This window comes from Pseudogymnoascus destructans, assembly GCF_001641265.1.
Source record: "Pseudogymnoascus destructans isolate 20631-21 unplaced genomic scaffold scaffold_17, whole genome shotgun sequence".
In the NCBI taxonomy this organism is placed as follows: Eukaryota; Fungi; Ascomycota; class Leotiomycetes; order Thelebolales; family Thelebolaceae; genus Pseudogymnoascus; species Pseudogymnoascus destructans.
In genome coordinates, this window is record NW_020167536.1 from 700,417 (window position 1) to 721,637 (window position 21,221).

General features: G+C 49.2%; 6 protein-coding genes across 6 annotated transcripts; 3 read left to right on the forward strand and 3 right to left on the reverse strand.

Moving 5' to 3' along the window:
• The first annotated feature begins 482 nt into the window (after positions 1-482).
• VC83_07071 (uncharacterized protein) lies at positions 483-2,579 on the forward strand. Its single transcript, XM_024470650.1, has 3 exons — positions 483-522; positions 575-865; positions 938-2,579. The coding sequence occupies exons 2-3, from the start codon at positions 851-853 to the stop codon at positions 1,436-1,438; spliced, it is 516 nt and encodes a 171-aa protein (XP_024322146.1). The 5' UTR covers positions 483-522; positions 575-850; the 3' UTR covers positions 1,439-2,579.
• A 55-nt stretch (positions 2,580-2,634) lies between these two features.
• VC83_07072 (uncharacterized protein) lies at positions 2,635-4,256 on the reverse strand (the record flags this gene model as incomplete). The annotated part of the gene is made up of 2 exons (XM_024470651.1): positions 2,635-3,324; positions 3,855-4,256. 2 exons carry the CDS (start codon positions 4,254-4,256, stop codon positions 2,812-2,814), a joined length of 915 nt encoding a protein of 304 aa, XP_024322149.1. The 3' UTR covers positions 2,635-2,811.
• Positions 4,257-11,186: 6,930 nt separating this feature from the next.
• VC83_07073 (uncharacterized protein) lies at positions 11,187-11,819 on the forward strand (the record flags this gene model as incomplete). The annotated part of the gene is made up of 3 exons (XM_024470652.1): positions 11,187-11,612; positions 11,673-11,701; positions 11,747-11,819. 3 exons carry the CDS (start codon positions 11,187-11,189, stop codon positions 11,817-11,819), a joined length of 528 nt encoding a protein of 175 aa, XP_024322148.1.
• A 15-nt stretch (positions 11,820-11,834) lies between these two features.
• VC83_07074 (uncharacterized protein) lies at positions 11,835-13,107 on the forward strand (the record flags this gene model as incomplete). Its single annotated transcript, XM_024470653.1, has 4 exons — positions 11,835-12,101; positions 12,283-12,674; positions 12,749-12,913; positions 12,966-13,107. The coding sequence occupies 4 exons, from the start codon at positions 11,835-11,837 to the stop codon at positions 13,105-13,107; spliced, it is 966 nt and encodes a 321-aa protein (XP_024322151.1).
• Positions 13,108-13,537: 430 nt separating this feature from the next.
• On the reverse strand, positions 13,538-14,864 carry VC83_07075 (uncharacterized protein; the record flags this gene model as incomplete). The annotated part of the gene is made up of 2 exons (XM_024470654.1): positions 13,538-14,537; positions 14,605-14,864. The coding sequence occupies 2 exons, from the start codon at positions 14,862-14,864 to the stop codon at positions 13,538-13,540; spliced, it is 1,260 nt and encodes a 419-aa protein (XP_024322150.1).
• A 1,500-nt stretch (positions 14,865-16,364) lies between these two features.
• On the reverse strand, positions 16,365-20,885 carry VC83_07076 (uncharacterized protein). The gene is made up of 5 exons (XM_024470655.1): positions 20,801-20,885; positions 19,632-20,599; positions 18,474-19,568; positions 16,903-17,622; positions 16,365-16,806 (listed from the first exon to the last, which is right to left on the reverse strand). The coding sequence occupies exons 2-5, from the start codon at positions 19,924-19,926 to the stop codon at positions 16,667-16,669; spliced, it is 2,250 nt and encodes a 749-aa protein (XP_024322153.1). The 5' UTR covers positions 19,927-20,599; positions 20,801-20,885; the 3' UTR covers positions 16,365-16,666.
• Positions 20,886-21,221: the final 336 nt, after the last annotated feature.

Consider the following 21,221-nt stretch of genomic DNA (forward strand, 5'->3'; position numbering starts at 1 on the left):
AAGGGTCAATACTGTTGTGCATCAGACTATACCCCGAAAGAGCTACAATGCAGCTCGAAAGGTATCGACGCGCATATCCAACCATGGCGCAGCCCCTTGTGGTTGTCGTCTCGCAATCCCAGCACCCAGCTGGGGTACATGAGAACCCATCCATTACGGCTGAACGTCAGGCGTATTCTACGGAAATTCAGCTCGCGCAGTTCCCAGCGACATCGTAGCGCCAGTTAGCGTGCAGTTGAAGCTATGGACGTCGCCGATTCAATGCTATGTTTGCCGTATATTCTTCGGCGCAGGCCCGGTTTTATATTTGAGAGCGGCTCGGGTACGGGAAGTCTCCCGGTCCTAAGCAATCGCGGCGGGGTTGCGAGGTCTTCAGGGAGCTATTCTGCTTGGCAGTGTCGCATTGGGCCTACTACAGGTGCCATTCTGTTGGTATCGCTGGGTACTGCAGGAGATGTGTGTGCCAGTTCGCCCCAGCCCCCCTCTGAGTCGAGGGTATACAAATGGTTGCCATATCCCCAGGTTGGTTCTTCTGTCGATACTCTATGTGGAACACTACTGAAAGTCCGTTCAGTGAATTTAATCCCAATTTGTTAAAATCTTAAATTGGCCTGTTATAACATTGTCGATATGGATGCCGTAACAACACCTGTCAAGAGCTGCACTGATACAGCTACGGAGTCAATATCGAGGTCTGAACCCCTCATATCGGCTGAGGCAATGCCGCAAGCCGATAATATTGCCTCCCCGGCAGACGGCCCCTCGACCCCAAGTCGCCCAGGAATAAGCAGTACGCCTTCGACCGATTCAAGCAATACCAGCCAATCATCAACCTTCTCAAGCCACTTCAATGACAGCTCTAGTGGTATGGGGACACCTCTCTGCGGAGTCCAAGGGACAGAATCCCATACAATGCGAAGCTAATCCGAAGGGAAAGGATTCCGAAAAATCGATTGTAGAAATACTTCAAAACTTTCAAGGCAACAGCGCTGCGGTTAAACGCCCTTCAACTCCGCAGCATGAAGAAGACGCTTTTGAGTTCGGATCCGGTAGTTTGGTGTATAGCAATGGTTATAAATTCAATTTTGTGGCCAGCAATAACTCACCGACGCCTAGGAATGTGAGCGGGGAGAAACTCAACGCGGAAGCTGAGCAGAATTCAGAGGGTCTTGGGGTGACAGACGTGGCAAGCAACGACGGCTATTCTCACTCAGGAACTGAAGATGTGAGAGTGAGAGACACTCGATCATGGGAGAAAGCTAGAAGAGGTGGCTCTTCTTTAAGTCCTACGAGGTCGCTTTCCGAAGATGTCCATCTGAATTTAGTCAATGGTCCGCCCGTGATACCGCCATTACCACCAGACCTTGAAGTGTTGACTCATCTCCCAACAGATCCGCAACCCCATGTCCGAAGACTAGCCTATAGAGACAACAGCTAGCTCAATTACTTCACCAGAAGTTGAAGTTATAGGCTCCCTTTCTAACAATGTTGCTACAACGCCCAGGGAATCAAATGGGACGCCCAAGATATCAAAGGAAACGCTCAACAAACCAAAGGTAACACGCAAATCAAAGAGATCAACATTGGAGGGTGAACGCCGGCAATCAGCGAGGCTTCTCCAGAAAAATCAAGTTCAAACCAACGCTAGTGCAACTACTGATCCGAATGTCGGAGAGTCATATTTTCCTCTTAATGTCAATAAAAAGGCGTCATCTCAGAATTTGAGAGAAGAAGGGCGTCGTTTAGATGAACATGAAGCTATCGCAGATGAATACCAGGCGTCAACGACGGCCGATCAAGCGCCAGACTCTGCGGCTCGAGAACCAACCAGCGATACAGAAGTAGCCGAGGCTGTGCACCCCTCAATCAAGGTCGACCAGAAGCCAGACGTGGATACTGCTAAGAAGGCCGGCAGCATAAAATTTGAGCAGTACCAGGAGACGAAGTCGCATACCGATATCAAAATTGCTATACTCGACGTCCTTCTCCAGGAAGAGATGAAGCACATCCTTGACAAGGAAAAGGGCTTCGTGTATATGTACAAATTAGACAGTTCCGAAGGAAACGTTAAGATCGGAAAGTCAAAGCAGAAACACGGGTTACGTGTTAAGCAGTGGGCAAATAGCTGCAAGTTGCCATTCGAGCGCATATCTGATCCTGACGACAAGAGGTTTCTATATTATGGGATAGTCGAGAAACTCGTACACACGGAGTTATCGAACAGTAGAAAAACGTATGAGTGCGGAACATGCAAGAAAAATGGTCGTAAGCAAAAAGAAGACGCGAAAGCTGATCATGCCGAGTGGTTCAAAGTTGCGGAACCAGATGCGCTGGAAGTCGTCGAGAGGTGGCGCGGATGGCTTGTTCGGCACCAGCCGTATGGGAAGGATGGAGCTCTTCGAGGAATCTGGATATGGAAGCACCGTAAACTGTTAGAGGCTAATACTGATAATTTCAAGGAGTGGCCTATATTGATGTGGTCTGATTGGTCTGAATATGCTTGGTATATAGTTGACAACTACCTCGATGAAGAGCTACCTACGATGTTACGATCTTCATTATTCATCAACGCAGTGCTCGTCTTTGTTACACGACTCTGGTGTGTATCGAACGCTTTTCTGTCATCAATTTTCACAATAGTTATCCTAGCTATCTTTTTTAAATATTCTTAGTCAATGTTAATTGTCTCGGTTCCGGAATGATATCTTTCCCAATAGGCTTTGAATTTTGGGCAATGATGCGGCCGATAATTCATTTCCACCTAGCCCAACAACTGCAGTGCAATCAAGTTATAACGAAGTGTCTACCTCATTATTTACTCATCCAAGTAACCGCCAACTTGGACTCACGATCCTTTCCAACGATATGCCCATACAACTCGGGCCTCCTTGCTTTCCTATACCGGAACCTCCCAGCCATCTCCATCTTCTCCCGCGAGCATACCGCCACTGCCATCGCTTCGCCGAGTTTGCGACACTCAGCAACCACATCCCCAAACGGATCCAGCACCATCGAGCACCCGTTCTTCAGCTGGTCGTCATCCATTCCAATGGGGTTGCTGAACACTGCACTGTCGTATGCCCGTGCCAGAAGCAACGTCATCAGCCAGGCCCGCCCCTTCAACCCATCGAATTCCGCGCGCAGGCTCGTGGGGTCCCGCTCTCGATTCTGCCACAGCTGGTGGTCCACGAACCCAGCCCCAGGGCGTGTAGATGGCGTGCACATCGTGACGTGCGGCATGAAGATGATCTCGGCACCGAGAAGAGCGGTAGCGCGCACATTTTCAGTTACATTGTTGTCGTAGCAGATTAGGATGCTGGTCTTCTATCCCAAGAGGTCGAAGACGACGTACTTGTTGCCTGGCGCTAGGTATTCGGAGATTAATGGATGGATTTTGCGGAAGCTTGCAAGGACTCCGTTTCCATCAACGCAGACATACAGTGTATCCAGTAGTTGAAACAGTTGGTTCTTGGCAGTTTTAAGAGCCCAAACCAACTGCCAAGAACTGCGTAATCCTAAAACCAACTGTTTCAATATATTGCAGAACTGTACGGTATAACCAACTGTATAACTGCCTAACTGCAGTTTACTAACACGTAACTATTCCTCCTTTTCCTCTACCCATGCAATACTACTTCCTCCAAGCCAAGATTTGAGACACTCAATAGCCTGTATATTCTCAATACCTAGCTGATTCCTACGGTCTGTAATGGTGATTTTAGCGCCTGAAAATAACCGTTCCGGCTCTGCAGACATTGCAGGAATAGACAATATATATCAAGTGCCATTATTGAGAGAGCTGGATAGCTGTTACGCTGTGTTGTTTCTAGCCACCAAGATCTTGCATCTGTTACTTCGGGCAATACTGCAGCTTGTAGATACTTTGTATATTCATCAATATCAAATTGTGACCGTTGTCTCTTCTTCTGCCATTCCTGAAAAGCGTTATGTACTGTAGAAGCTGTCTCGGTAGCTGGTGTAGGGACTGTGATTGCTGTAGACTTATACTCTCTATCCCAAAAGAGCTGTACCTTTGCTTTTGCATCGGTAATCCATTCAATTGGCCAGTTATCCTCCATATATTGCCACTTATTTTGCGGACATAGTACTAAAGCTGCAATATAAACAGGAGATCTGTCTGTCAAGCTGTAGTATTTGTCCAACTTTGCCCATCCAGAATTGCAACATGGGCTCATGAATGCGTCCTCTGCATATAAGGTCTTACCCTGCTCAAATTGCTCAAGCAAATAGTCCATTGTTGGTAATACTCTTTCAATTGTAGCACCCCGAGACTCTGTAGAGAGTGTGGCATCATAGAAGCACAATAAGAAATTCTCAATCTTTTGTAAGTTCCGCCAGTCTTCTGCAGACAAGATATCAGCAGTATTCTCCTGATACTGTGCACAGTATACGTCAATTGCAGCCCGTAAAGTTGTTGCAGTCTGTAACATCCTATACCAAGAGTTCCACCGAGTTGCATTATCCCGTAAGAGGTTACGATCTTGACTTAGCATACGAAAGGTAGCCATTCGCTGTGCACTTCATTGTATGTGGACTACAATATTATGAAGCTTGCCAAGTGGGCCTTTTGTCCTCCAGTGTTGCATTTCTGTTTCTGTAGGAGTAGCTAACGTATTTGTATTATTATAGTCTGCAAGAGCTTCATCACTTGAGTGGAATAGAAATGCTTGAGCTGCCAAGTTGATGATATGGCCGTTGCAGCGAAGGCGGTGATGTTCTGCATTATAGACAATTTGATACTGATTAAATAGAACTATTTATAAATTAGTTAAGTTAACGTACATGTATAACGAGTCGGCCACCCAAGCGAGTTGGCCACTTTCCACTGACCACCTATATATTATATAAATCAATTCAACTACAACGCCTTAAATCAATTAAAACTACTCAGAATCGCCATCTTCAGACGTCTCCAAACTACCTGACAAGTTCGCGAATTATGACGAGTTTGGCTGCAGTTGCCACAACGCTGAGTACGTAGCTGAGCTCTGTAGAACTACCTGTATTTTCTCTCCTAGCATCAACTATACCCTTTTCTAGCCGTATCGCATTAGCTTCAGGTGCTGAAAGCGAACCTCCAAGCTGTAGGCAGCTCTTTTTAGCCCTCCGGCGTTTGCTTAGTAACTCATTTGCTGTACAAAGCTCCTGGTTCTCAGCTTCAAGAAGAACTAGTCTGTGTGCTAGCATTGAGATACCTTTAGCCTGGGCATCAACTACGTTATATAAATGGGTTGGAGAGCTACCCTGATGCCTAGAAATCCTAGATTTCAAGGTAGTAGAGCTTTGAACAGCCTCAATTGCTGTAGTTGGCGTTTTTAGACCCCAGGAGGTAGCGGTTCCTGGCCGAGAGTTTGACGGTGTAGGCGTTCTAGGCTTAAAATCCAGCCGAGAAATTACTGTTTCAGGGTCGTATGGAACAAGGCCAGTTGCTTGGAAGCCAGCTCGTACATTCTCTTCTCCCATTGAAGCAAAAAAGGCCTGCTGGAAGGCAGGAAAGAAGTCGTCTTTAGTAATGTGAGTTATATGCCTCCGCATCATCTGCTCAATTGCCTTGCTATACGAAGCTTTTAAAGGGCTAAAACAGCCTACATCTAGGCCTATAGCATTTGCAGTACAGCCATTTTCGCTCGGATGGATCCGCCAGGTTGGTGGGAATTGGCCGTTGGTATTGGTCAGGTACAGTGATATTTGTCGCTGTACTCTTGCCTTTGGTAGTCGCTTTCTGGGTGGCCTCCTCGGCCTCAATGACTTGGGAGCGTAATTCCTCTGTAGTTATGTGGAATTGGCCCTTTAAAATTGCGCGTTTTCCTTTGCTCTGTGCTCTCCGTGTTTGTATTATTGATCATAGGTTATCTGCCTGCGTTGGTGTAAGAAGTTGCATGTATTAAGTCGCTCAGTCTCATCAGCCAACCGACGGATATATCGAGTAGTGGGTGTGTTTAGGACTGTACGCGTCTCTAAGTCCGCAACCAGGACAGTGTTCGCTTTGTGCAATGTAGAACAGTCGGGTGGACTACTGTTCTGAAAGACAGTGTCAAAAATATCGTACTCAGTTGGTGTTTTTGGTCGATCATCTGTCACATGCGTCACCATCCGGATCACCCGTTGAGGTTGGAAAGGTTGTAGACCAGCACCCCTCCACGCAGATGTAATATTATGAGTAGATAGCGCAATTGCTGTCGCTTTGATGTATGCAGATAACCATTCTGCTTTTTGTATGCGTGTAGGTTGCACTTCATTCAAATGTGAGAGCGCACTTGTGAGATGTTTTTTCAATGGTCCGAAGACTGCAACATCGAGTGGTTGCAACACATGCGAAGTGTGCGGTGGGAGGACAAGGATAGATATTCGATTTTGCATACAATGGGATATAAAGCCTCCACTTATATGACTGTCGTGGCCATCGCATATGAGTAACCGTTGTTGTTGTGCTCCATTAGATGTCACTTTCGCATGCATTGCTGGTTCAAACACGCGTTTTAACCACTCGATGTCATGTAAGTTGCTTGTCCAACCCTTTGTATTAGCAGAGAAGTGCCATTTATCGATAACCTCAGGAGGGATCCAGTTTTGTAAGACATTCTGACCCTTGAATATAATAAGAGGGTTAATGGTCGTTCCATCCATACAGATGCATTCAACAGCAGACACCCATTCCTGCCGGCCTTGGTGTGCCTGGTGACGTGTACGGAGTGTAGAATCAACGATGATCCGAGTACACTCCATAGTGCCAATCGAAAATCCAGTTTCATCCATGTTATACACGTTGTGTTCTTGTATTCCTAGACGTGCCACAAGGTCCTTGTACGCGTCAAACCACCCCGTTAACATATCTTTTGTAACTCCACTCATTCTTTGTGCTTCGACCCATCAGCCTAGTTGGATTTGTAAATGCGGATGTCGTTTTATAAACTGTGGGACCCAGTCTTGTCCAAGGGGAAAGTTCAGAATCTCTTCGTGATGCGTGTGTTGGGCATGTTGACTGTTAGGGTGCGACAGTTCGAAAACACGGCATCGGTTGACACGGATTTCGTCAGCAATATCCCGCAATATATGGTGACTCGGAGCATATCCACTAATTGTTAGCACCTTAATCCACTTTAAAAGTGTCTGCTCTTGCGCTGGCGATAGCAGTTGTTGTTGTTGTCGAGCTTCTCTCCGTGACAGTTTCCCATTAACGCGTTGAAGGACTGTGTCTGGCCGAAGGTGTAAAGCCTTTGCAGCACTGTACGAAGATTTGTATAATCCGAATTTAACTCCAGCAACAGCTTGTGCCAATAAAACTTCTAGTTCTTCGGCTTTCTGACTACGCTTTCGCACCATGTTGGGGGTTTACATTGGTTTGGTGATACTATTGATGCTCAATATTCCCCACTATCCCGTTTACGCCATTCTCCCAGTTATGCCACGACTTACGTTAGTACAATGAAAACATGATTGATAGCTATATAGACTATGGAAATACAGTAACTATGCATCCTCATCTTCCTCTTAATCCTCACCTGCTGATACCACGCCCCAATTCCTAAGACATATAAGATATCGTAGTGTAGATGGTGCTAATCTGTTCCGTTTCTTTGTAATAATATCGCCACCAACACTAAACACTCGCTCAGATTCTGCTGATGTAGCAGGAATTGCTAAATGATCTTTGGCAATTGCGGCAAGTATTGGATATTGGTATTGCTTACTTGCCCAAAACTTGAGTATATCAATTTTAGGCCCAAGAGTTGGCTTGTTCATCCAGCGCTTCCATTCTGTATCTAAATCTGGCTGCCATTGTGAGAAATATAGCTCATCCTCAGAATCAGACTCTGTCTTCTTAGAATTCTCATCTTCTAATTCCTCATCTTGGATACTTTCCATAACCTTTGCTGTTTGGATGTCTAATGCCTTGCCTGAATATTTATAATAACGTCTTGCCATTGTGCTTTTGCCCGCCTTTTTCGTGTGTCTTGAATGCTTGTTGGCCAAATAATATCAAATACATTAAAGTTATAACGTGGGTCGCATATTGTAGCTATAGTTGAATGACTCCGCTGTTGATTTGTTGCAAGTGTATAATACTCATTAAGCTTTTTTAATGCTGCTAAACAAGCGTCGTATATTGTGCTATTCTCTGTATATCCAACTTTAAAGACTTCAAGCTTTTGCGTCATTCTCATATACTGTATAACAGCATAATCTAAAGTAGGATAAGAAGAGCCTTGTAGCTTCTCTGTTGGGCGTATAAAGATATAGAAAAAATCTAATAACGCCTTCATAGTTTACCAATCTTTTGCTGTTAAAGCTATATCTTTCATACTTAAATCAAGCTGTTTAGATGCACAGAGAGCTGTTATTGGACCTTGTAATCTTAACGCTAAATGAAGCATATAATATGTTGAGCTCCATCGTACTGGCATATCGAGGCTAAGCTGCTTAAACTCAATATTTGCAGCTTCACATTGCTTTTTAAGGCATCCTTCCACTGTCATCAGTTGCGAAACACATATATATGACGCCAAAGTTTGCTAAGAACAGCTACTGACTCATTTTCTGGTAGTGATGGAACTCGGGCAGCTCCATACTCAAGGCGGTATGCGTTTGGCTCATCTGCTGGTAATGTAGTTTCGTTCTTGCATGCTAAGTTCTCATATTCTGAGAGCATGGTAGTGTTTGCAGAAGCGTTATCACAAGTGATAGTAAAAACTGCAGGAGTAATACCATAGTCGTCTGTAACAGCTATTAACTGCCCTGCAAGATATTCACCAGAATGGATTGGCTCTTGTAGCTCAATAACATCTAAGACTGTACATCGTAACTGCCACTTATCAGAGATCCAATGTGCTGTTACTGCAGCGTATTCAGAATAGTTGCATGCAGACCAAGTATCATTTGTTAAAGATATCTGTCCACCTTGTGCAGTATGCTGCTGTAATTCAAGTTGTAACCTTGCTTTATGAATGCAAAATATCCGTTGCAAGTCTCTTGCAATTGTCGTCCGTCCAATTACAAGTGTTGTTAGATTTAAATGGCTAACAAGCTGCCGGAAGGATAGACTCTCAGATGTACGCAATGGTAGGTTATTAGCACAATAAATAAGAGTAGAAGCTCTCTAAATTTTGACGAATTTGGTGCATGGCTAGGTACTTTGCGAGGCTGGAAGAATGTAGCTGTAGTTGAAGAAGGAGGCTGTGTATCTCCATCTTAAACATGCTTTTTCTTATATTGTGCATGTATTGCTGGATGTTGTGTCTTTAAATGCTTCCAAAGATTACTCATTGTCTGCATCTTTGTAGGTTGTTATGGTGTATATGTGCAATGTGGCTGCAAGCACTTAAATGATATTGTTAAAGGCGCATTATCAAGAATAGTACAAGAGTATAGACCCTTTGCAAAGAGGGTACGAGAGTATAGACCCTTTGCAAAGAGGATTGAGTCAGAATCTGGTAACAGTTGGTCTTGAGGCCGTACAGGCATGCGTACAAGTGGTAGGGGCAAGAGTGGATCTTGAGAGGCATTCTCATATTCGCCCGGGTCGTCTAGGGGCGGCGGTGATAGCGAAGACTCGCTCATCTTGACGATGGTAAGTATCACAGTAATATTCAAGTCATTGAAAGCTTCACTTTGCCTATGCTATAATTCTGTCTACGTCCTTACCCCGGCTGTCTTGGCAACTACTCGAGTACTACTCGAGTACTACTCGAGTAGTTCAGATTTCTTCGAGTCGAGTACTACTCGAGTAATTCCTCGAGTAGTACTTGTGCAACACTGCGGGAAGGGCTAATATAACTTATAGAGATAAACCGGTGAATTGCACCCGAGGAATGTCAAGATTGACATGTTCGTATAGTTCAATTGGGGGTGCTCATATAGATCTATAATGTCAAGAATAAAGATTTCTCATTTGCAAAACTATAAATAAAGAAAAAATAAAATAAAATGTAATAAAAAATCACGTCCTACGGCATATACCAACCCCCCACACCGCATAACTGCCGTTCTAAATATTAAAAACAATAGAAACTGACAATGATACCTTAGTTACGAGGTTCTGTGCTGTAAAATGGTCGGCCGCATCACATCACGACATCTCGCCCAGGTACGGAGCAATCGCGGAATGCGGCAAGCGACCGACGACAACCCCCATCACAGACCCACCCAGAATGAACATCATCGTACTTGCCGCAACTGTGCAGCAACATGCAACTCGAACCCTCCTTCTCCACTGCACTCATATTATAGTATTATACTGTAGTAAGCACCTTCCCACAATAACAAAAGTTGTATTTTGCTCGTTACTAGACACATACATACAAGTACTGATTGCCGCTGTATTATTGTGGCGCTGGCCCCCCTTCATCCACGCAATGGAGCACTTATTATCTGGTAACCGCGGCGTTCGGGTTCGTTCCCATCCATCTCGGTGGCTTGTCGATGTGTTCTAGACGGGATAGGGGGGAGATAAGTAGCGATGGCGTGAGATGGTAAATGGCTATCGTCATGATAGTCCTGCACTTTACAACTGAGAGCTGGGCGACTACCAGGCATGTCACCGCCCTCGTTGAGCCACTGGGATAGCGGGCCACGACGAAAACGTGGGGTGAAGGTGGGACATGTGCATTCCATGTAACTACCCCACATCTATGCACGGCTTCTTAAAGCTGTGTGTTTCCCGTTGTTTTAATTTTATTTTATTTGAAGCTCCAAGTTATTGCTCGGAGCCCAGAGTACATGTTGATGCCATTCTTTGCATCAATTCAACCCCCGAGTTCTTATACCATCGAGACTTCAAACCATACTGGGCTAAGTAGTAAGTAGAGTTCCTGTGAGCCAGAACCACAGGCGTGGATCATATCGATTGCACCCCAGACCGTAGACGGGGCCCTCGTCTCAGACGAGAAGCCAGCCTTGGAAAATGAGAAAGAGAAGCTCGACGTCTTGGAAAAACCCAGCCCGCCTCTCACTACTTCATCATCTTCCATATCCGATGGAGAAGAAATCAATGAGAAAGCAACCCTACGAAAGCTTGATTATAAGCTCCTCCCGCCGTTGACGCTGCTGTATCTTCTCTCCTTCCTATCGAAGCAATGGTATGATACCCCGTCTCAGAGACTATCTATAGAGAGATTCTAACAAGACCATCAGTCGGGAATGCGAAACTTGAAGGCCTTGCAGCAGACATGAACTTTACCGATACCCAATACCTGAGCACGCTCACCATCTACTTCATCGGCTATGTCATTTTCGAAGTGCCGGCGAACATAGTTCTTAAAAAGACGACGCCACAGTTTTGGCTGCCGACTACCATGGTAGCTTGGGGAATTGTCGCGACCCTCCTTGGTGTCTGCAAGAATTTCAATGGATTCCTCGTCGCACGCTTTTTCCTCGGCGCTACGGAGAGTGGATTGTTTCCTGGTGTTGTATTTTATTTATCCATGTGGTCTAAGCGCTCAGAGACGACATACCGCGTGGCCCTCTTTTTTTCAGCAGCAAGTCTGGTAGACCGCTTTCCCCTCCACGACAGAAACACAACACGATTCCGACTCGACGGAGGGAAGATATACGACACTCTGCGATTCTTTAGCAGAGACTTAATTTCTGGGAAGGTACTACGGATTTAGCGAGAACTGGGCCTCCATTTTCACTGGGCCGCATCGACAACGCAGACCCAAGACTGCTCTGGCCTCGGCTCTTGGTAAGCCAATGTGATGCAGATCCAAGGCGCTGACCGCAGTCACAGCGTCGAAGTCATGGAGATAGGGTCGTTCCGGACCGCCATCCAGCACCTCAAATCTCCTGCACACTCTGCCTGAAGGGGAAGGACAACAATGCATAATGAAGCGGATTCAAGGGCGCTCCGACCTCAGCCCCTCGTAAGCCCGCATCACGAGCCAATGCGAGTCAGACTCAACGCGCTGAGCGCCGTCAGACGATGGGTTATGATATGGAAGCAGGATCGTCGCGTATTCAAGCCGGATGCGGTGTCCGACTGCGGTGCTGCCGTCGAGGGGAGCCTGGCAAAAGTGGAACAGCAGCGGAAGGGCCGAAAGGCGCCCACCTCACTCATTTCAGGCAGACGACAGAGCGTCGCAAGCGTAGTGGCGTGTGTTGGCTGTCGGGGAATAGACAGAGAGGGGAAGGGAAAGAGGGGGGGCCTTTGGCGGGATTTTGGCATTTGGGATTGCTCATATGAGAGGAATTGCTGGGTTGAATGGATGGAGCTGGATCTTCATTTTGGTAAGATACTGCTCCTGTTAGCCCCGAACGTAAATGCAGGGCACTATTATTCTTCAGGAGGGCATCCTAACTGTTATCGTTGTCTTTGCCGCCTATGGGTTCATCCATAACTATCCCAAAACAGCCAAGTTTCTCACGGAGCCTGAGCGGGAATTCGTCCAGGCGTGCCTAACGGCCGACAACGATGCAATCAACCACGAACCATTCTCCTGGCCATCTGTGCTTCGTGCAGTCAAAGATCCGAAGTGCTGGCTTTACGGCCTTGCCCTTAGTCTGCCGCTCTACACACTCTCGCTATTCCTCCCAACCATTATCAAAGCACTCGGCTACACTGCTGTGCAGGCGCAGCTGTCCGTCCCACCCTATGCCGTTGCCACTGTCTTTACTGTCCTCGTCGCAGTCGCATCTGAGAAGGCCAAGCGCCGTGCTCCGTTCATTATCGGCTCCTCTGTCGTTCTATTAGTGGGTACAACATTCTCCTCTCGGCCCCATCTGACAAACCAAGCGTCAGCTACGTTGGCACCATATTCGCCGCCGCTGGTATATACCCCGCAACCGGAATTGTGCTCGCCTGGCCTGCGAACAACGTTTCTGGACAGACGAAGCGTGCAACGGCCAATGCGATGCAGATCTCCATCGGGAACTTGGGGGCAGTGCTTGGGACGCAGTTGTATCGACCGAGCACAAAGCTGCGATAGACCTTGGGCATGGGTTTGCCGCAGGGTATTTGCTGGCGAATATTCTGGTGGTGTGATCTGGGCCATGCTTGCGCGGGAGAATAAGTGGAAGCTGGAGTCGGAGAGGTCGGCGGTGGTGAATGAGAGTCCGATTGAGAATGACGATGATGTGAGAAAGTTTAATTAGTTGGGCGTAAGGATGAGTTTGGGAGTGCCAACTGCCCCCCCTCATACTCATACGAGTAGTAGTAGATATTATACACTTGAACCAGCAACCTGGGAACATCTCTTTCTAGGAATATAAAAGATCTTTTAAGAGATTAACTGTCCCACTTTTTCTACAGATCCATTCTCGAGCAAGCCACTCATCAATCAATGCATGTAAATAAAACATCCCCAATGAAATTAATTATTAACACGAGCCTGATAGCATCATTTTAATATATATTAGAGGCTAAATACATGGGACGAGTATAGGCCATCAAGTTCGATACACAGTTTGTGTAAAATAAATGGTTATAAACGGCCTAGTGTATTCTTGTCAATCACCCAAGAAACACTTCAATTCCGAAACTTACCTCCAGCCCTATCCGATGATGTGGTATCCTCCAATTACATCATGCCTGCTGTCCGGGTTGTCGCTCACGGATAACGCGCTTTACTGCCTTTCGCTTTGCGGTACCCAGACCTTCGACTCCGAGCTCTTGGTTCTTTCCGAGCCATGGCTTCTTGCTGTCTCCCAACATGGATCCGGCAAGGAAGTAGACCATAAGACCAATGATAATAAGCACAAATGCAATTGGATACAGGAAGTGTATCGTGTATCCAAAGACATGGATGCCAATAATCGTGCCCCAAAAATTTCCGGTGAGCAGCGAGATGTCGAAAAATGCCGCACTTGCCATTCGGAGGATGATAGGCGCAAACGAATAGAATATGGTGAGAGCCAACGTGTATCCAACCAGATATCCCGCCACGGCACCATTCCAGGTTGCATCGTGGAAGGATGTTCGGTCAAAGATCGCCGCTTGGACACCATTTATCACAATACCGAAAATGCCGAGCATTCCCAGAACCTCATACATTGGGCGCAGACTGACGAACCATTCTTCGAAGACATTGCTCAAACCATATAATGTGGCGCCCAGCAAGCCAAAGAGATCTCCTTTGAGCTGATCTACACCTTGGCTACCATTGGTGCCTTGGAGGTGGTCAGATGCAAGTAATAAACCCATGCCGCCGCAGCATACGAGGATCCCAGCAATCTGGGCCCACTTGTAGCGTACGTTGAGGAAAAGGAAAGACAAGATTACCACACAGACGATAGACCAGAAGTTCAGTAGCTGCGCTGAGAGAAGCGTTGTGTATCGGTAAGCAAGCACGGTGAAATAGTTTCCTTCCACATCCAAAAAGGAAAGGATAAAGTATTTCCAGCCATCGACAAGAAGGAGCTTGAAGTATTTCTTAAAACCGTAGGTATAGATGGTGTATGTCGTGTATATCAATGTGAGCAGCACGTAGTTGAAGAGAGTTTGAAATGCCGGAGTGGAGTTGCCAGCCATCACAAGCTTCGTGGATAAAGTGTTTGTAGCTGTGATGCATAGTGCAAGGATTTGCCTGGATTATCACTCAGTATATGTCATAGATGTGGAGTTCCAATGGGCGTATTGATTATTTAGCATACCCGAGAATTAAGACGATATAAAAATCTCCCGTCTTTAAATAGGCAAACCAAGACTTCTCTTGGTTCTCGAGCTCGTCGATTGCACGGCCAATCTCCTCGTTCTCGGGCGTATCTGTGTCGTCGCTGTCGCTGTCGTCGTGGAGAGGTTGCTCGGTTGCGGCTGCCCTGCCATCATCTACCGGCCTGTCAACATGCCCGGTACTCCCAACTGGGCTGATGCCTATCCCAGCAGTCTCCTTTGTCATCTCAGGAGAAACCATAACGCCGTTTCTCGTCTACTCGAGCCACCTAAAATACCAATATAAATAGTTTCCCTGTCTAGGCTACTGCAAATGGAATGCGCTCGCTCGTCTCGAGGTTGCATACCCTCCAAAAAGCGCAATGTAGTAGGATATAGGATGGCTGAAGGGGGCCCGCACGAGTCTTTCTAGCTCTCCCAGTGAACGCAAAGACTCCAAGTCGTTCACAGATTGTCTTGTCTGTTAGCTAAAGCAAAGCAGAGACAAAGGCACTGGCTGTATTTCGGCGCCGATTAATGAATTATACGGTTGAGGGCTACTCTGACGTGAAGAAAGGGTGTTTGGGAGGAATTTTTTGGATTGGCCGACACTTACCTAATTGGGTCTGCGTGCGATGGCCTGGTCTAACTCTTATAAGTTTAAGAGACAAGCACGTGGGTGGGGGCAGAGTGGGGTGTGATAAAATGTGATAAGATGTGATAAGATGTGATAAGATAAGATGGAGAGTTTGCATTGGAGGGCGGGACATGTCAGTGAGATATGTTCTTATGTAAGCGACTGGCCACTCGCATCACGACCCTCGCCCATTTCTCATCCCCCAAGCTTTCGACAATCCGCTCCCGCCAAGTCAACCAACTTCACTTTCTTATAAAGGTTATTATAGAGTAGCCCAATCCTGCATATTGGATGAACACTAAGTACCAAGACCACCACTGCCCTCTGCCATCATTGGCGAGTTCCCTTAGATGCATGCGGGGGAGTCTAACGTTTGACCCAAAGTTACAATAAATTGACGCCTCTTGCTTCCTCCGAGCGTTCTCGTTGCTCTAGCTTGGATCCTTCGATTAGCAATAACAGTTAAATATAGAGCCAAGTGCGTGAGGATGTTGGAACTGTCCTCGCTCTATGTTTCACCTGAATCGGTCCGCGGTAGTGACGAGAGCTTCCTTATGTGGGAGAAGGGGTCTTGTAGGGGTTGAGTTGGGGCGGATTCCCCCCTAGTACAGTAATCACTGCCTATAGCGGACTCGGCTATAGCGGAAACCTCCCAATACCGGACCCCTTCCTACAATCACGCGAATTTTGTATGGCAATACTACCTCCTTATACTAGAATTCCGGCCAAGATCCTTAACTTCCGGTATAGAAAATGGCACCTCCACCACCTAAAAAGCCTCGAATCTCAATTACGAATGCACAAAAGCAAGCTTTACGAGCTTGGTACTATGATCCTACAACTCAGAGCACAAAGAAGACATTGGCAGATGCTTCAACTTAGTGGAATGATCAATATGGACATACTTTGAGCTCTTCGACTGCAAGTGAAATACTATCCTCAAAATACGCCTCGAGAGAGAAACATCCCGCTACAAGATCAAGTTTGAGCACATCCGCCAGGCGAGGTTTTGCAGTTGAACCTTTTTCGATTTCTACCAACCGCCGACAGGTGGCAAATTCTAGGAGTTGAGAGTGAAAGTTGGGTTGTACATTACGTGGCAAGTGTTAGAAGTTAGCATTGGAAGTTAGCAATATCAATTCGTCGCTCTACTTGATGTTCTCACACAAAAGATAAGTATTCCAAGACAATGATAAACGCTCCCATCGAGAAGTAAAACACCATTCCTTTCCATCCCATCCCGTCCCTTCGCCCCAAAAACCCCCCAACGCTCCATCCAAAGAAATCGATACAAGCTAGAAAACAAGGAAGCTAGAAACCAAGAACCCAGCAACCAAGAACCCAGCAACCCAACCAAGAAGCCAAAAAATAAGGGAAGCCGAGAAAACCAAGACCCTCAGCAAACACCACAAACCTCAGCACCCCCATCAAACCTCCTCCCCAGCCCTCCCCCTCGCCATCCTCTCCCCCCAAACCCTCTTACCAGCCCTCAACTCAAACACCTCAAACCTCTCCCCCCCTTCCACAACCTCCAGCGCCTTCCTAATCTTCATGCGATACGCATCCACTACCCAGCGTTAGCCGCCGCCACTTCCGTCATCACCAGCATCACCATCAACCCCTTCCAAAACAAAGACAAGAAAATAAAAGGGGAAAAACTCACAACACCTCTGCAACAACACCTTCCGCCCCCCCACCCTCCTCGTCCCAACCCACGCCAACCTCCACGCCAACTCATTCAACCCTCTCTCCCTAACCCTCCTCGCCCTCCCAACCCTCGGAATCACCACATCCATTCCCCCTCCTCCCTCCCCCCTTCCACCACCACCACCACCACCACCGCGGAGCGAAGGCCACGCAAGGACCCTAACACCCACACCCCCTTTCCCAGCCACACCACCCCCGACCTCATCCCCATCCTCCCCCGCAGCCTTCTCCCACACCGCCCTCCAACTCCTCACAAACACGCTCGCGGCTTTACGGACACTATCCGGGATCTCCGAGACGCGGACGCTGGCGAGGTCAGCGCGGATCTTGTGTTTCGCTGCTAACCCGCCCGTCGCGCCTGATGTAGCTGAGCCCGGTGCGTGTGTGGTGGCGAGGGAGGAGGTGGTGGGGGTTGAGGAGGGGGATTTTGTGGGCGCGGAGATGGGGATGTGGAGGTATTTAGGGGATTTGCCGGGAGGGAGGATGGGGGGGAAGAGGGAGGGGTTGAGGGGTTCGGAGGGGGAAGGGGGGGCCGCGGCGGTGGTGATGGTGGTGGAGGGAGGGTGGATGGGGAGGGTTGCTGTTGTTGTTGATGATGTCGGTAGTGCTGGATTCTGTGGGGGGCAATTGGAGGCCGGGTTGGAGCTGTCGTCGAGGTTGTTGGGGGAGGGAGGGCCTACGGAGACAGGACGGCGTTAGCCTATTTCTACACCGCAATCCTCAAAACGGCCCAGACGGATGACGTGACGGACGAAATGATGACGAGACGACAGATAAGACGGGTGGATGGATGGAATAGACAGAACGAGCCGGCGCAGGACGGCCCCTCTGGGCCCGCCGCGACGGGTATGTGTGCGCCGCACAAAGGCAGGCAGCAAGCACAGCAGGGTGGCCAGTGCAGCTCGGCATCCGTGGGAAAATTCTAGTATACAAGCAAAATCCGCCTCCCCTTTTCCAATTTCCCTCCTTTCCATTTCCAGATCATTATCCTACTCCGCCCCGACGAACGTAACATCGAACATCCCTCATAGCACCAGCACCAGCACCAGCCCCCCCCACCAAGCGACGCCGTTCCGCGCGCCACGTTGTAGACGGTATCCAGCGAATACAAGTAAAAAAAAAAAAAAGACGAGCAGCAGGAATAAACCAGGAGACAAGATGTGTGGCAAGAAAGACAAAATGGGTAAGAGCCGAGAGAATCGAACAAAAAGCCAAACAGAATCAATCAGATTGAGATGAAACAAAATCCAGCCCGCAGGCGCCCTAGAGAAGCCGAGTTTGAAGAACAAGAGAAGACAAAAATGAGCCACATCGGGCCGAGCCCAGCGCGTATAAGGGAAGTAGATGATGGTGGTGCACGAGCACGGAAATCTGAGGGGGTCCAAACAAAAACATCTGGTGCGTGTGCAAATGTATGGGGAAAAGATGTGTGTGTGTGTGTTATATCATAACAAAGAACTTTTAATCGCAATCCTCAAATTTGAACGTGAGGGGGGGGGGGAAAGTATCACATCTGGTGAAACATACCACTTCCATCATCGCCATTCGGCGCCGCTGCCCCATCGGCATGCGCCTGGTGATGATGATGCATCTGCGCGCCCATCTTCCCCTGTTGCTGTTGTTGTTGCTGCTGAACCGGTAGAGATCCCGGCGGTGCTCCCGGCGGCAGGCCGAGCGGTGCCGCGTGCACGAGCTTGCGCGAGTTGATCTTCGCCATACGGCGGACGCGGCGCGAGCGCAGGCGCGGGTCCTGGTTGCTGTTTCGCCACGAGTCGACGGCGCGCTGGATGAGACCGCGCTTCCCCCTCAAGCAGGGGTTGAGCTCGGCGAGGGCCCAGCCGACGGTGTTGCACTCGCTCTCGTAGACGAGGCGGTTGCCACGGTACTGGTCCTTGGAGCAGCAGGCGCGGGGGTAGACGCAGTTCTCGGTCTTGAATTCGGGGGCCAGCGAGTCGACGGCTACGGACTCGACGTCGCACCGGATGGTGTACTCCATCTTGACGCGGTCGCGAGAGTACTCAAAGGCGATCCATTGGACGCCGTTGCCGTCCTGGCGGACAACGAGAGGGGTTGTGGCAGGGATTGGCCCAGGCGCTGCGGAGGGGTTGACGCCGGTCCCTGGGAGAGGTGGTGCGCCGTTGGTTGCGGGTGGGATGTGCTGGAGTGTGTGGGGGGGTTGTGGTTGGCCCTGTGGTGGTGCTGGGGCGGCGCGCTGCTGTTGTTGTTGGGGTGGGTGCTCCATCTTGGTGACGCGCGGGCTGCTGGTCATCTGCTGTGGGTGCTGGCCGGGGTGCTGCATCTGGTGCTGCGCCTGTGGATGTGACATGAGCAGATTCGACTGCGGGCCCATTCCCTGGTGATGCTGTGGTTGATGCTGGCCGTACGGCGAGGGGTTACCCTGCTGCGGCATGGGCGGGTAAGTTTGTGGTGGTGGTGTGTAGTACATTGGTTGCTGCTGCTGCATCTGAGAGGGAGGCTGGGAGTAGATCTGGCGACCGTGCTGATCGTGGCCCAACGGCGAGGCTACGGAGGCTGGCGAGTTCGATTGAGGGGTGTGGTAGATCGGGGGGTAGAGAGGGCGCGCCATGCCTGCGGCTGCGATGATATCGGGCGTGTCTGCCGCTGCGCTCGTCAGTCGCTGGTGCTGTTGCGCGGGCGGCGCCGTAGGACCTCTCGCAAACTCACCTGCGGAGGTATAGGTGCCCGTCGCGCTGGGCGTGCTGTAGGGGCTCGCGTGGGTGTAGTAGGGCACGTCTTGCGGGTGCTGGGCGACCTGACCGGTGCCGTTCTGGCCGTACTGCTGCGGCAGGCCGTGGGAGGGTTGGTAGGCACCGGAGTGCTGCTGTTGCTGCTGCGGTGCGGGCGGCTGCTGCTGCTGGTGCACGACGCTGGAGGGGCGCTGGTGCGGCAGTTGTTGCGGCGGCGGGCCCTGCGCGTGGTGCGGCTGATGCTGCTGTGAATAATATTTGTCAGTCACCATTGCGAATTACTCCCAATGAGCCAAAACAACCATTGACAGGTGGTAGAGTCCTCGCGTTGTGCGCTTGCGGAGCTGGAGCAAGGCGCGCGGCGAGGGCGGTCGCGAGAAGAAGCGACTTTTTGTTGTTATCGGGAATGCGCACGCGTGCGACTTGTAGCTGTCGCGATGAGAGGAGGTGTGTGTTGTCGACTAGACAAGGGGCCTTTTTTTTTGCGCGTATGGAAGGGTCCGGCCGGTTACAGGTCTCGTCGAGCGCTTGGCAGTAGACCGATAACGAGCGAGGGTGCGCGTGGAGTCGGCAGGAGGTTGGGTGAAGAGCGTCGAGTCGTTCAGGTCGTGGGACAAACTTGAAACGTCGAGTCTTTTATCGAGTAACTCGTTCGAAGCACAAGATGTTGCCCGGACTCGGGGCTGGGTAGCGCGGAACGATGAAGCCCGATTTTTTCGCGATTTTTTTTGTACCCTTTGTCGCGTCGCGTAAGTGAGAAAGGTGGAGAGAAGTTTGAAGGTGCTTGACTCGACCGATAGTGAGGGAAAAGTGAAATCGGGCCGTGTCGAAAGAACAGATACGCAGGGGGTTAGTTGCGGTCGATGGGTAAGGAGAGTTGTGAATAGCTTCACTTTTTCATTTAGATTTGGCGGTGGCAAACGGTGTGGTCGGGCGGGACTGAAGCTGTGGGTAACAAAAATTAATTAATGCCTGTCGGGTTTTGAGGGGGTGGGTGGGCAGCAGGGTAAGGTAAGGTAGGTAGGGGATGGGGGGGGATGGGTAGGGGATGGGTAGGGGATGGGTAGGGAATGGGGGGGGATGGGTAGGGGATGGGGGTAGGGGATGTTGATGGGATAGGGGGGGAGGGCGGGAAGCGTCAGGTACCTTTTGAGGATTTGTTTTGACGACAATTGGGAGAGAAGAAAAAGAAAAGAAGAGTGTGGGAGAAGGGAAGGGAAGGGAAGGGAAGGGAAGGGAAGGGAAGGGAAGGGAAGGGAAGGGACGGGAAGGGGTGAGGTGGTGAGGTGGTGGCAAGGTGGTAAAGTAGTGAGTGGTGAGGTGGTGTGGTGGTAAAGTAGTGAGCGTGAGGTAGCGAGTGGTGAGGTAGTGAGTGGTGAGGTAGTGAGTGGTGAGGTAGTGAGGTGCTAAGGTAGTGAGGGAAGGTAGTGAGGTGCTAAGGTGGTAGGCAAGGTAGTGAGGTGCTAAGGTGGAAGGGTTTGTCAACGGTCGAGCATGCCATGCGGGAAGCAGGGGACATGGGTCGCTTTAAGTACGGACGGTGGGCGGGGGAGAAGGGACGGGGGGG

Bases quoted from the DNA above. Each gene is read 5' to 3' on its own strand.
- VC83_07076 (XM_024470655.1), bottom strand. From the start codon at position 19,926: ATGGTGACTGACAAATATTATTCACAGCAGCATCAGCCGCACCACGCG. The intron at 19,569-19,631 runs GTGAGTTTGCGA...TGACGAGCGCAG, and splicing joins GGGCACCTATACCTCCGCAG to CGGCAGACACGCCCGATATC. The intron at 16,807-16,902 runs GTGAGTTTTTCC...AACGCTGGGTAG, and splicing joins GGTGTTGTTGCAGAGGTGTT to TGGATGCGTATCGCATGAAG.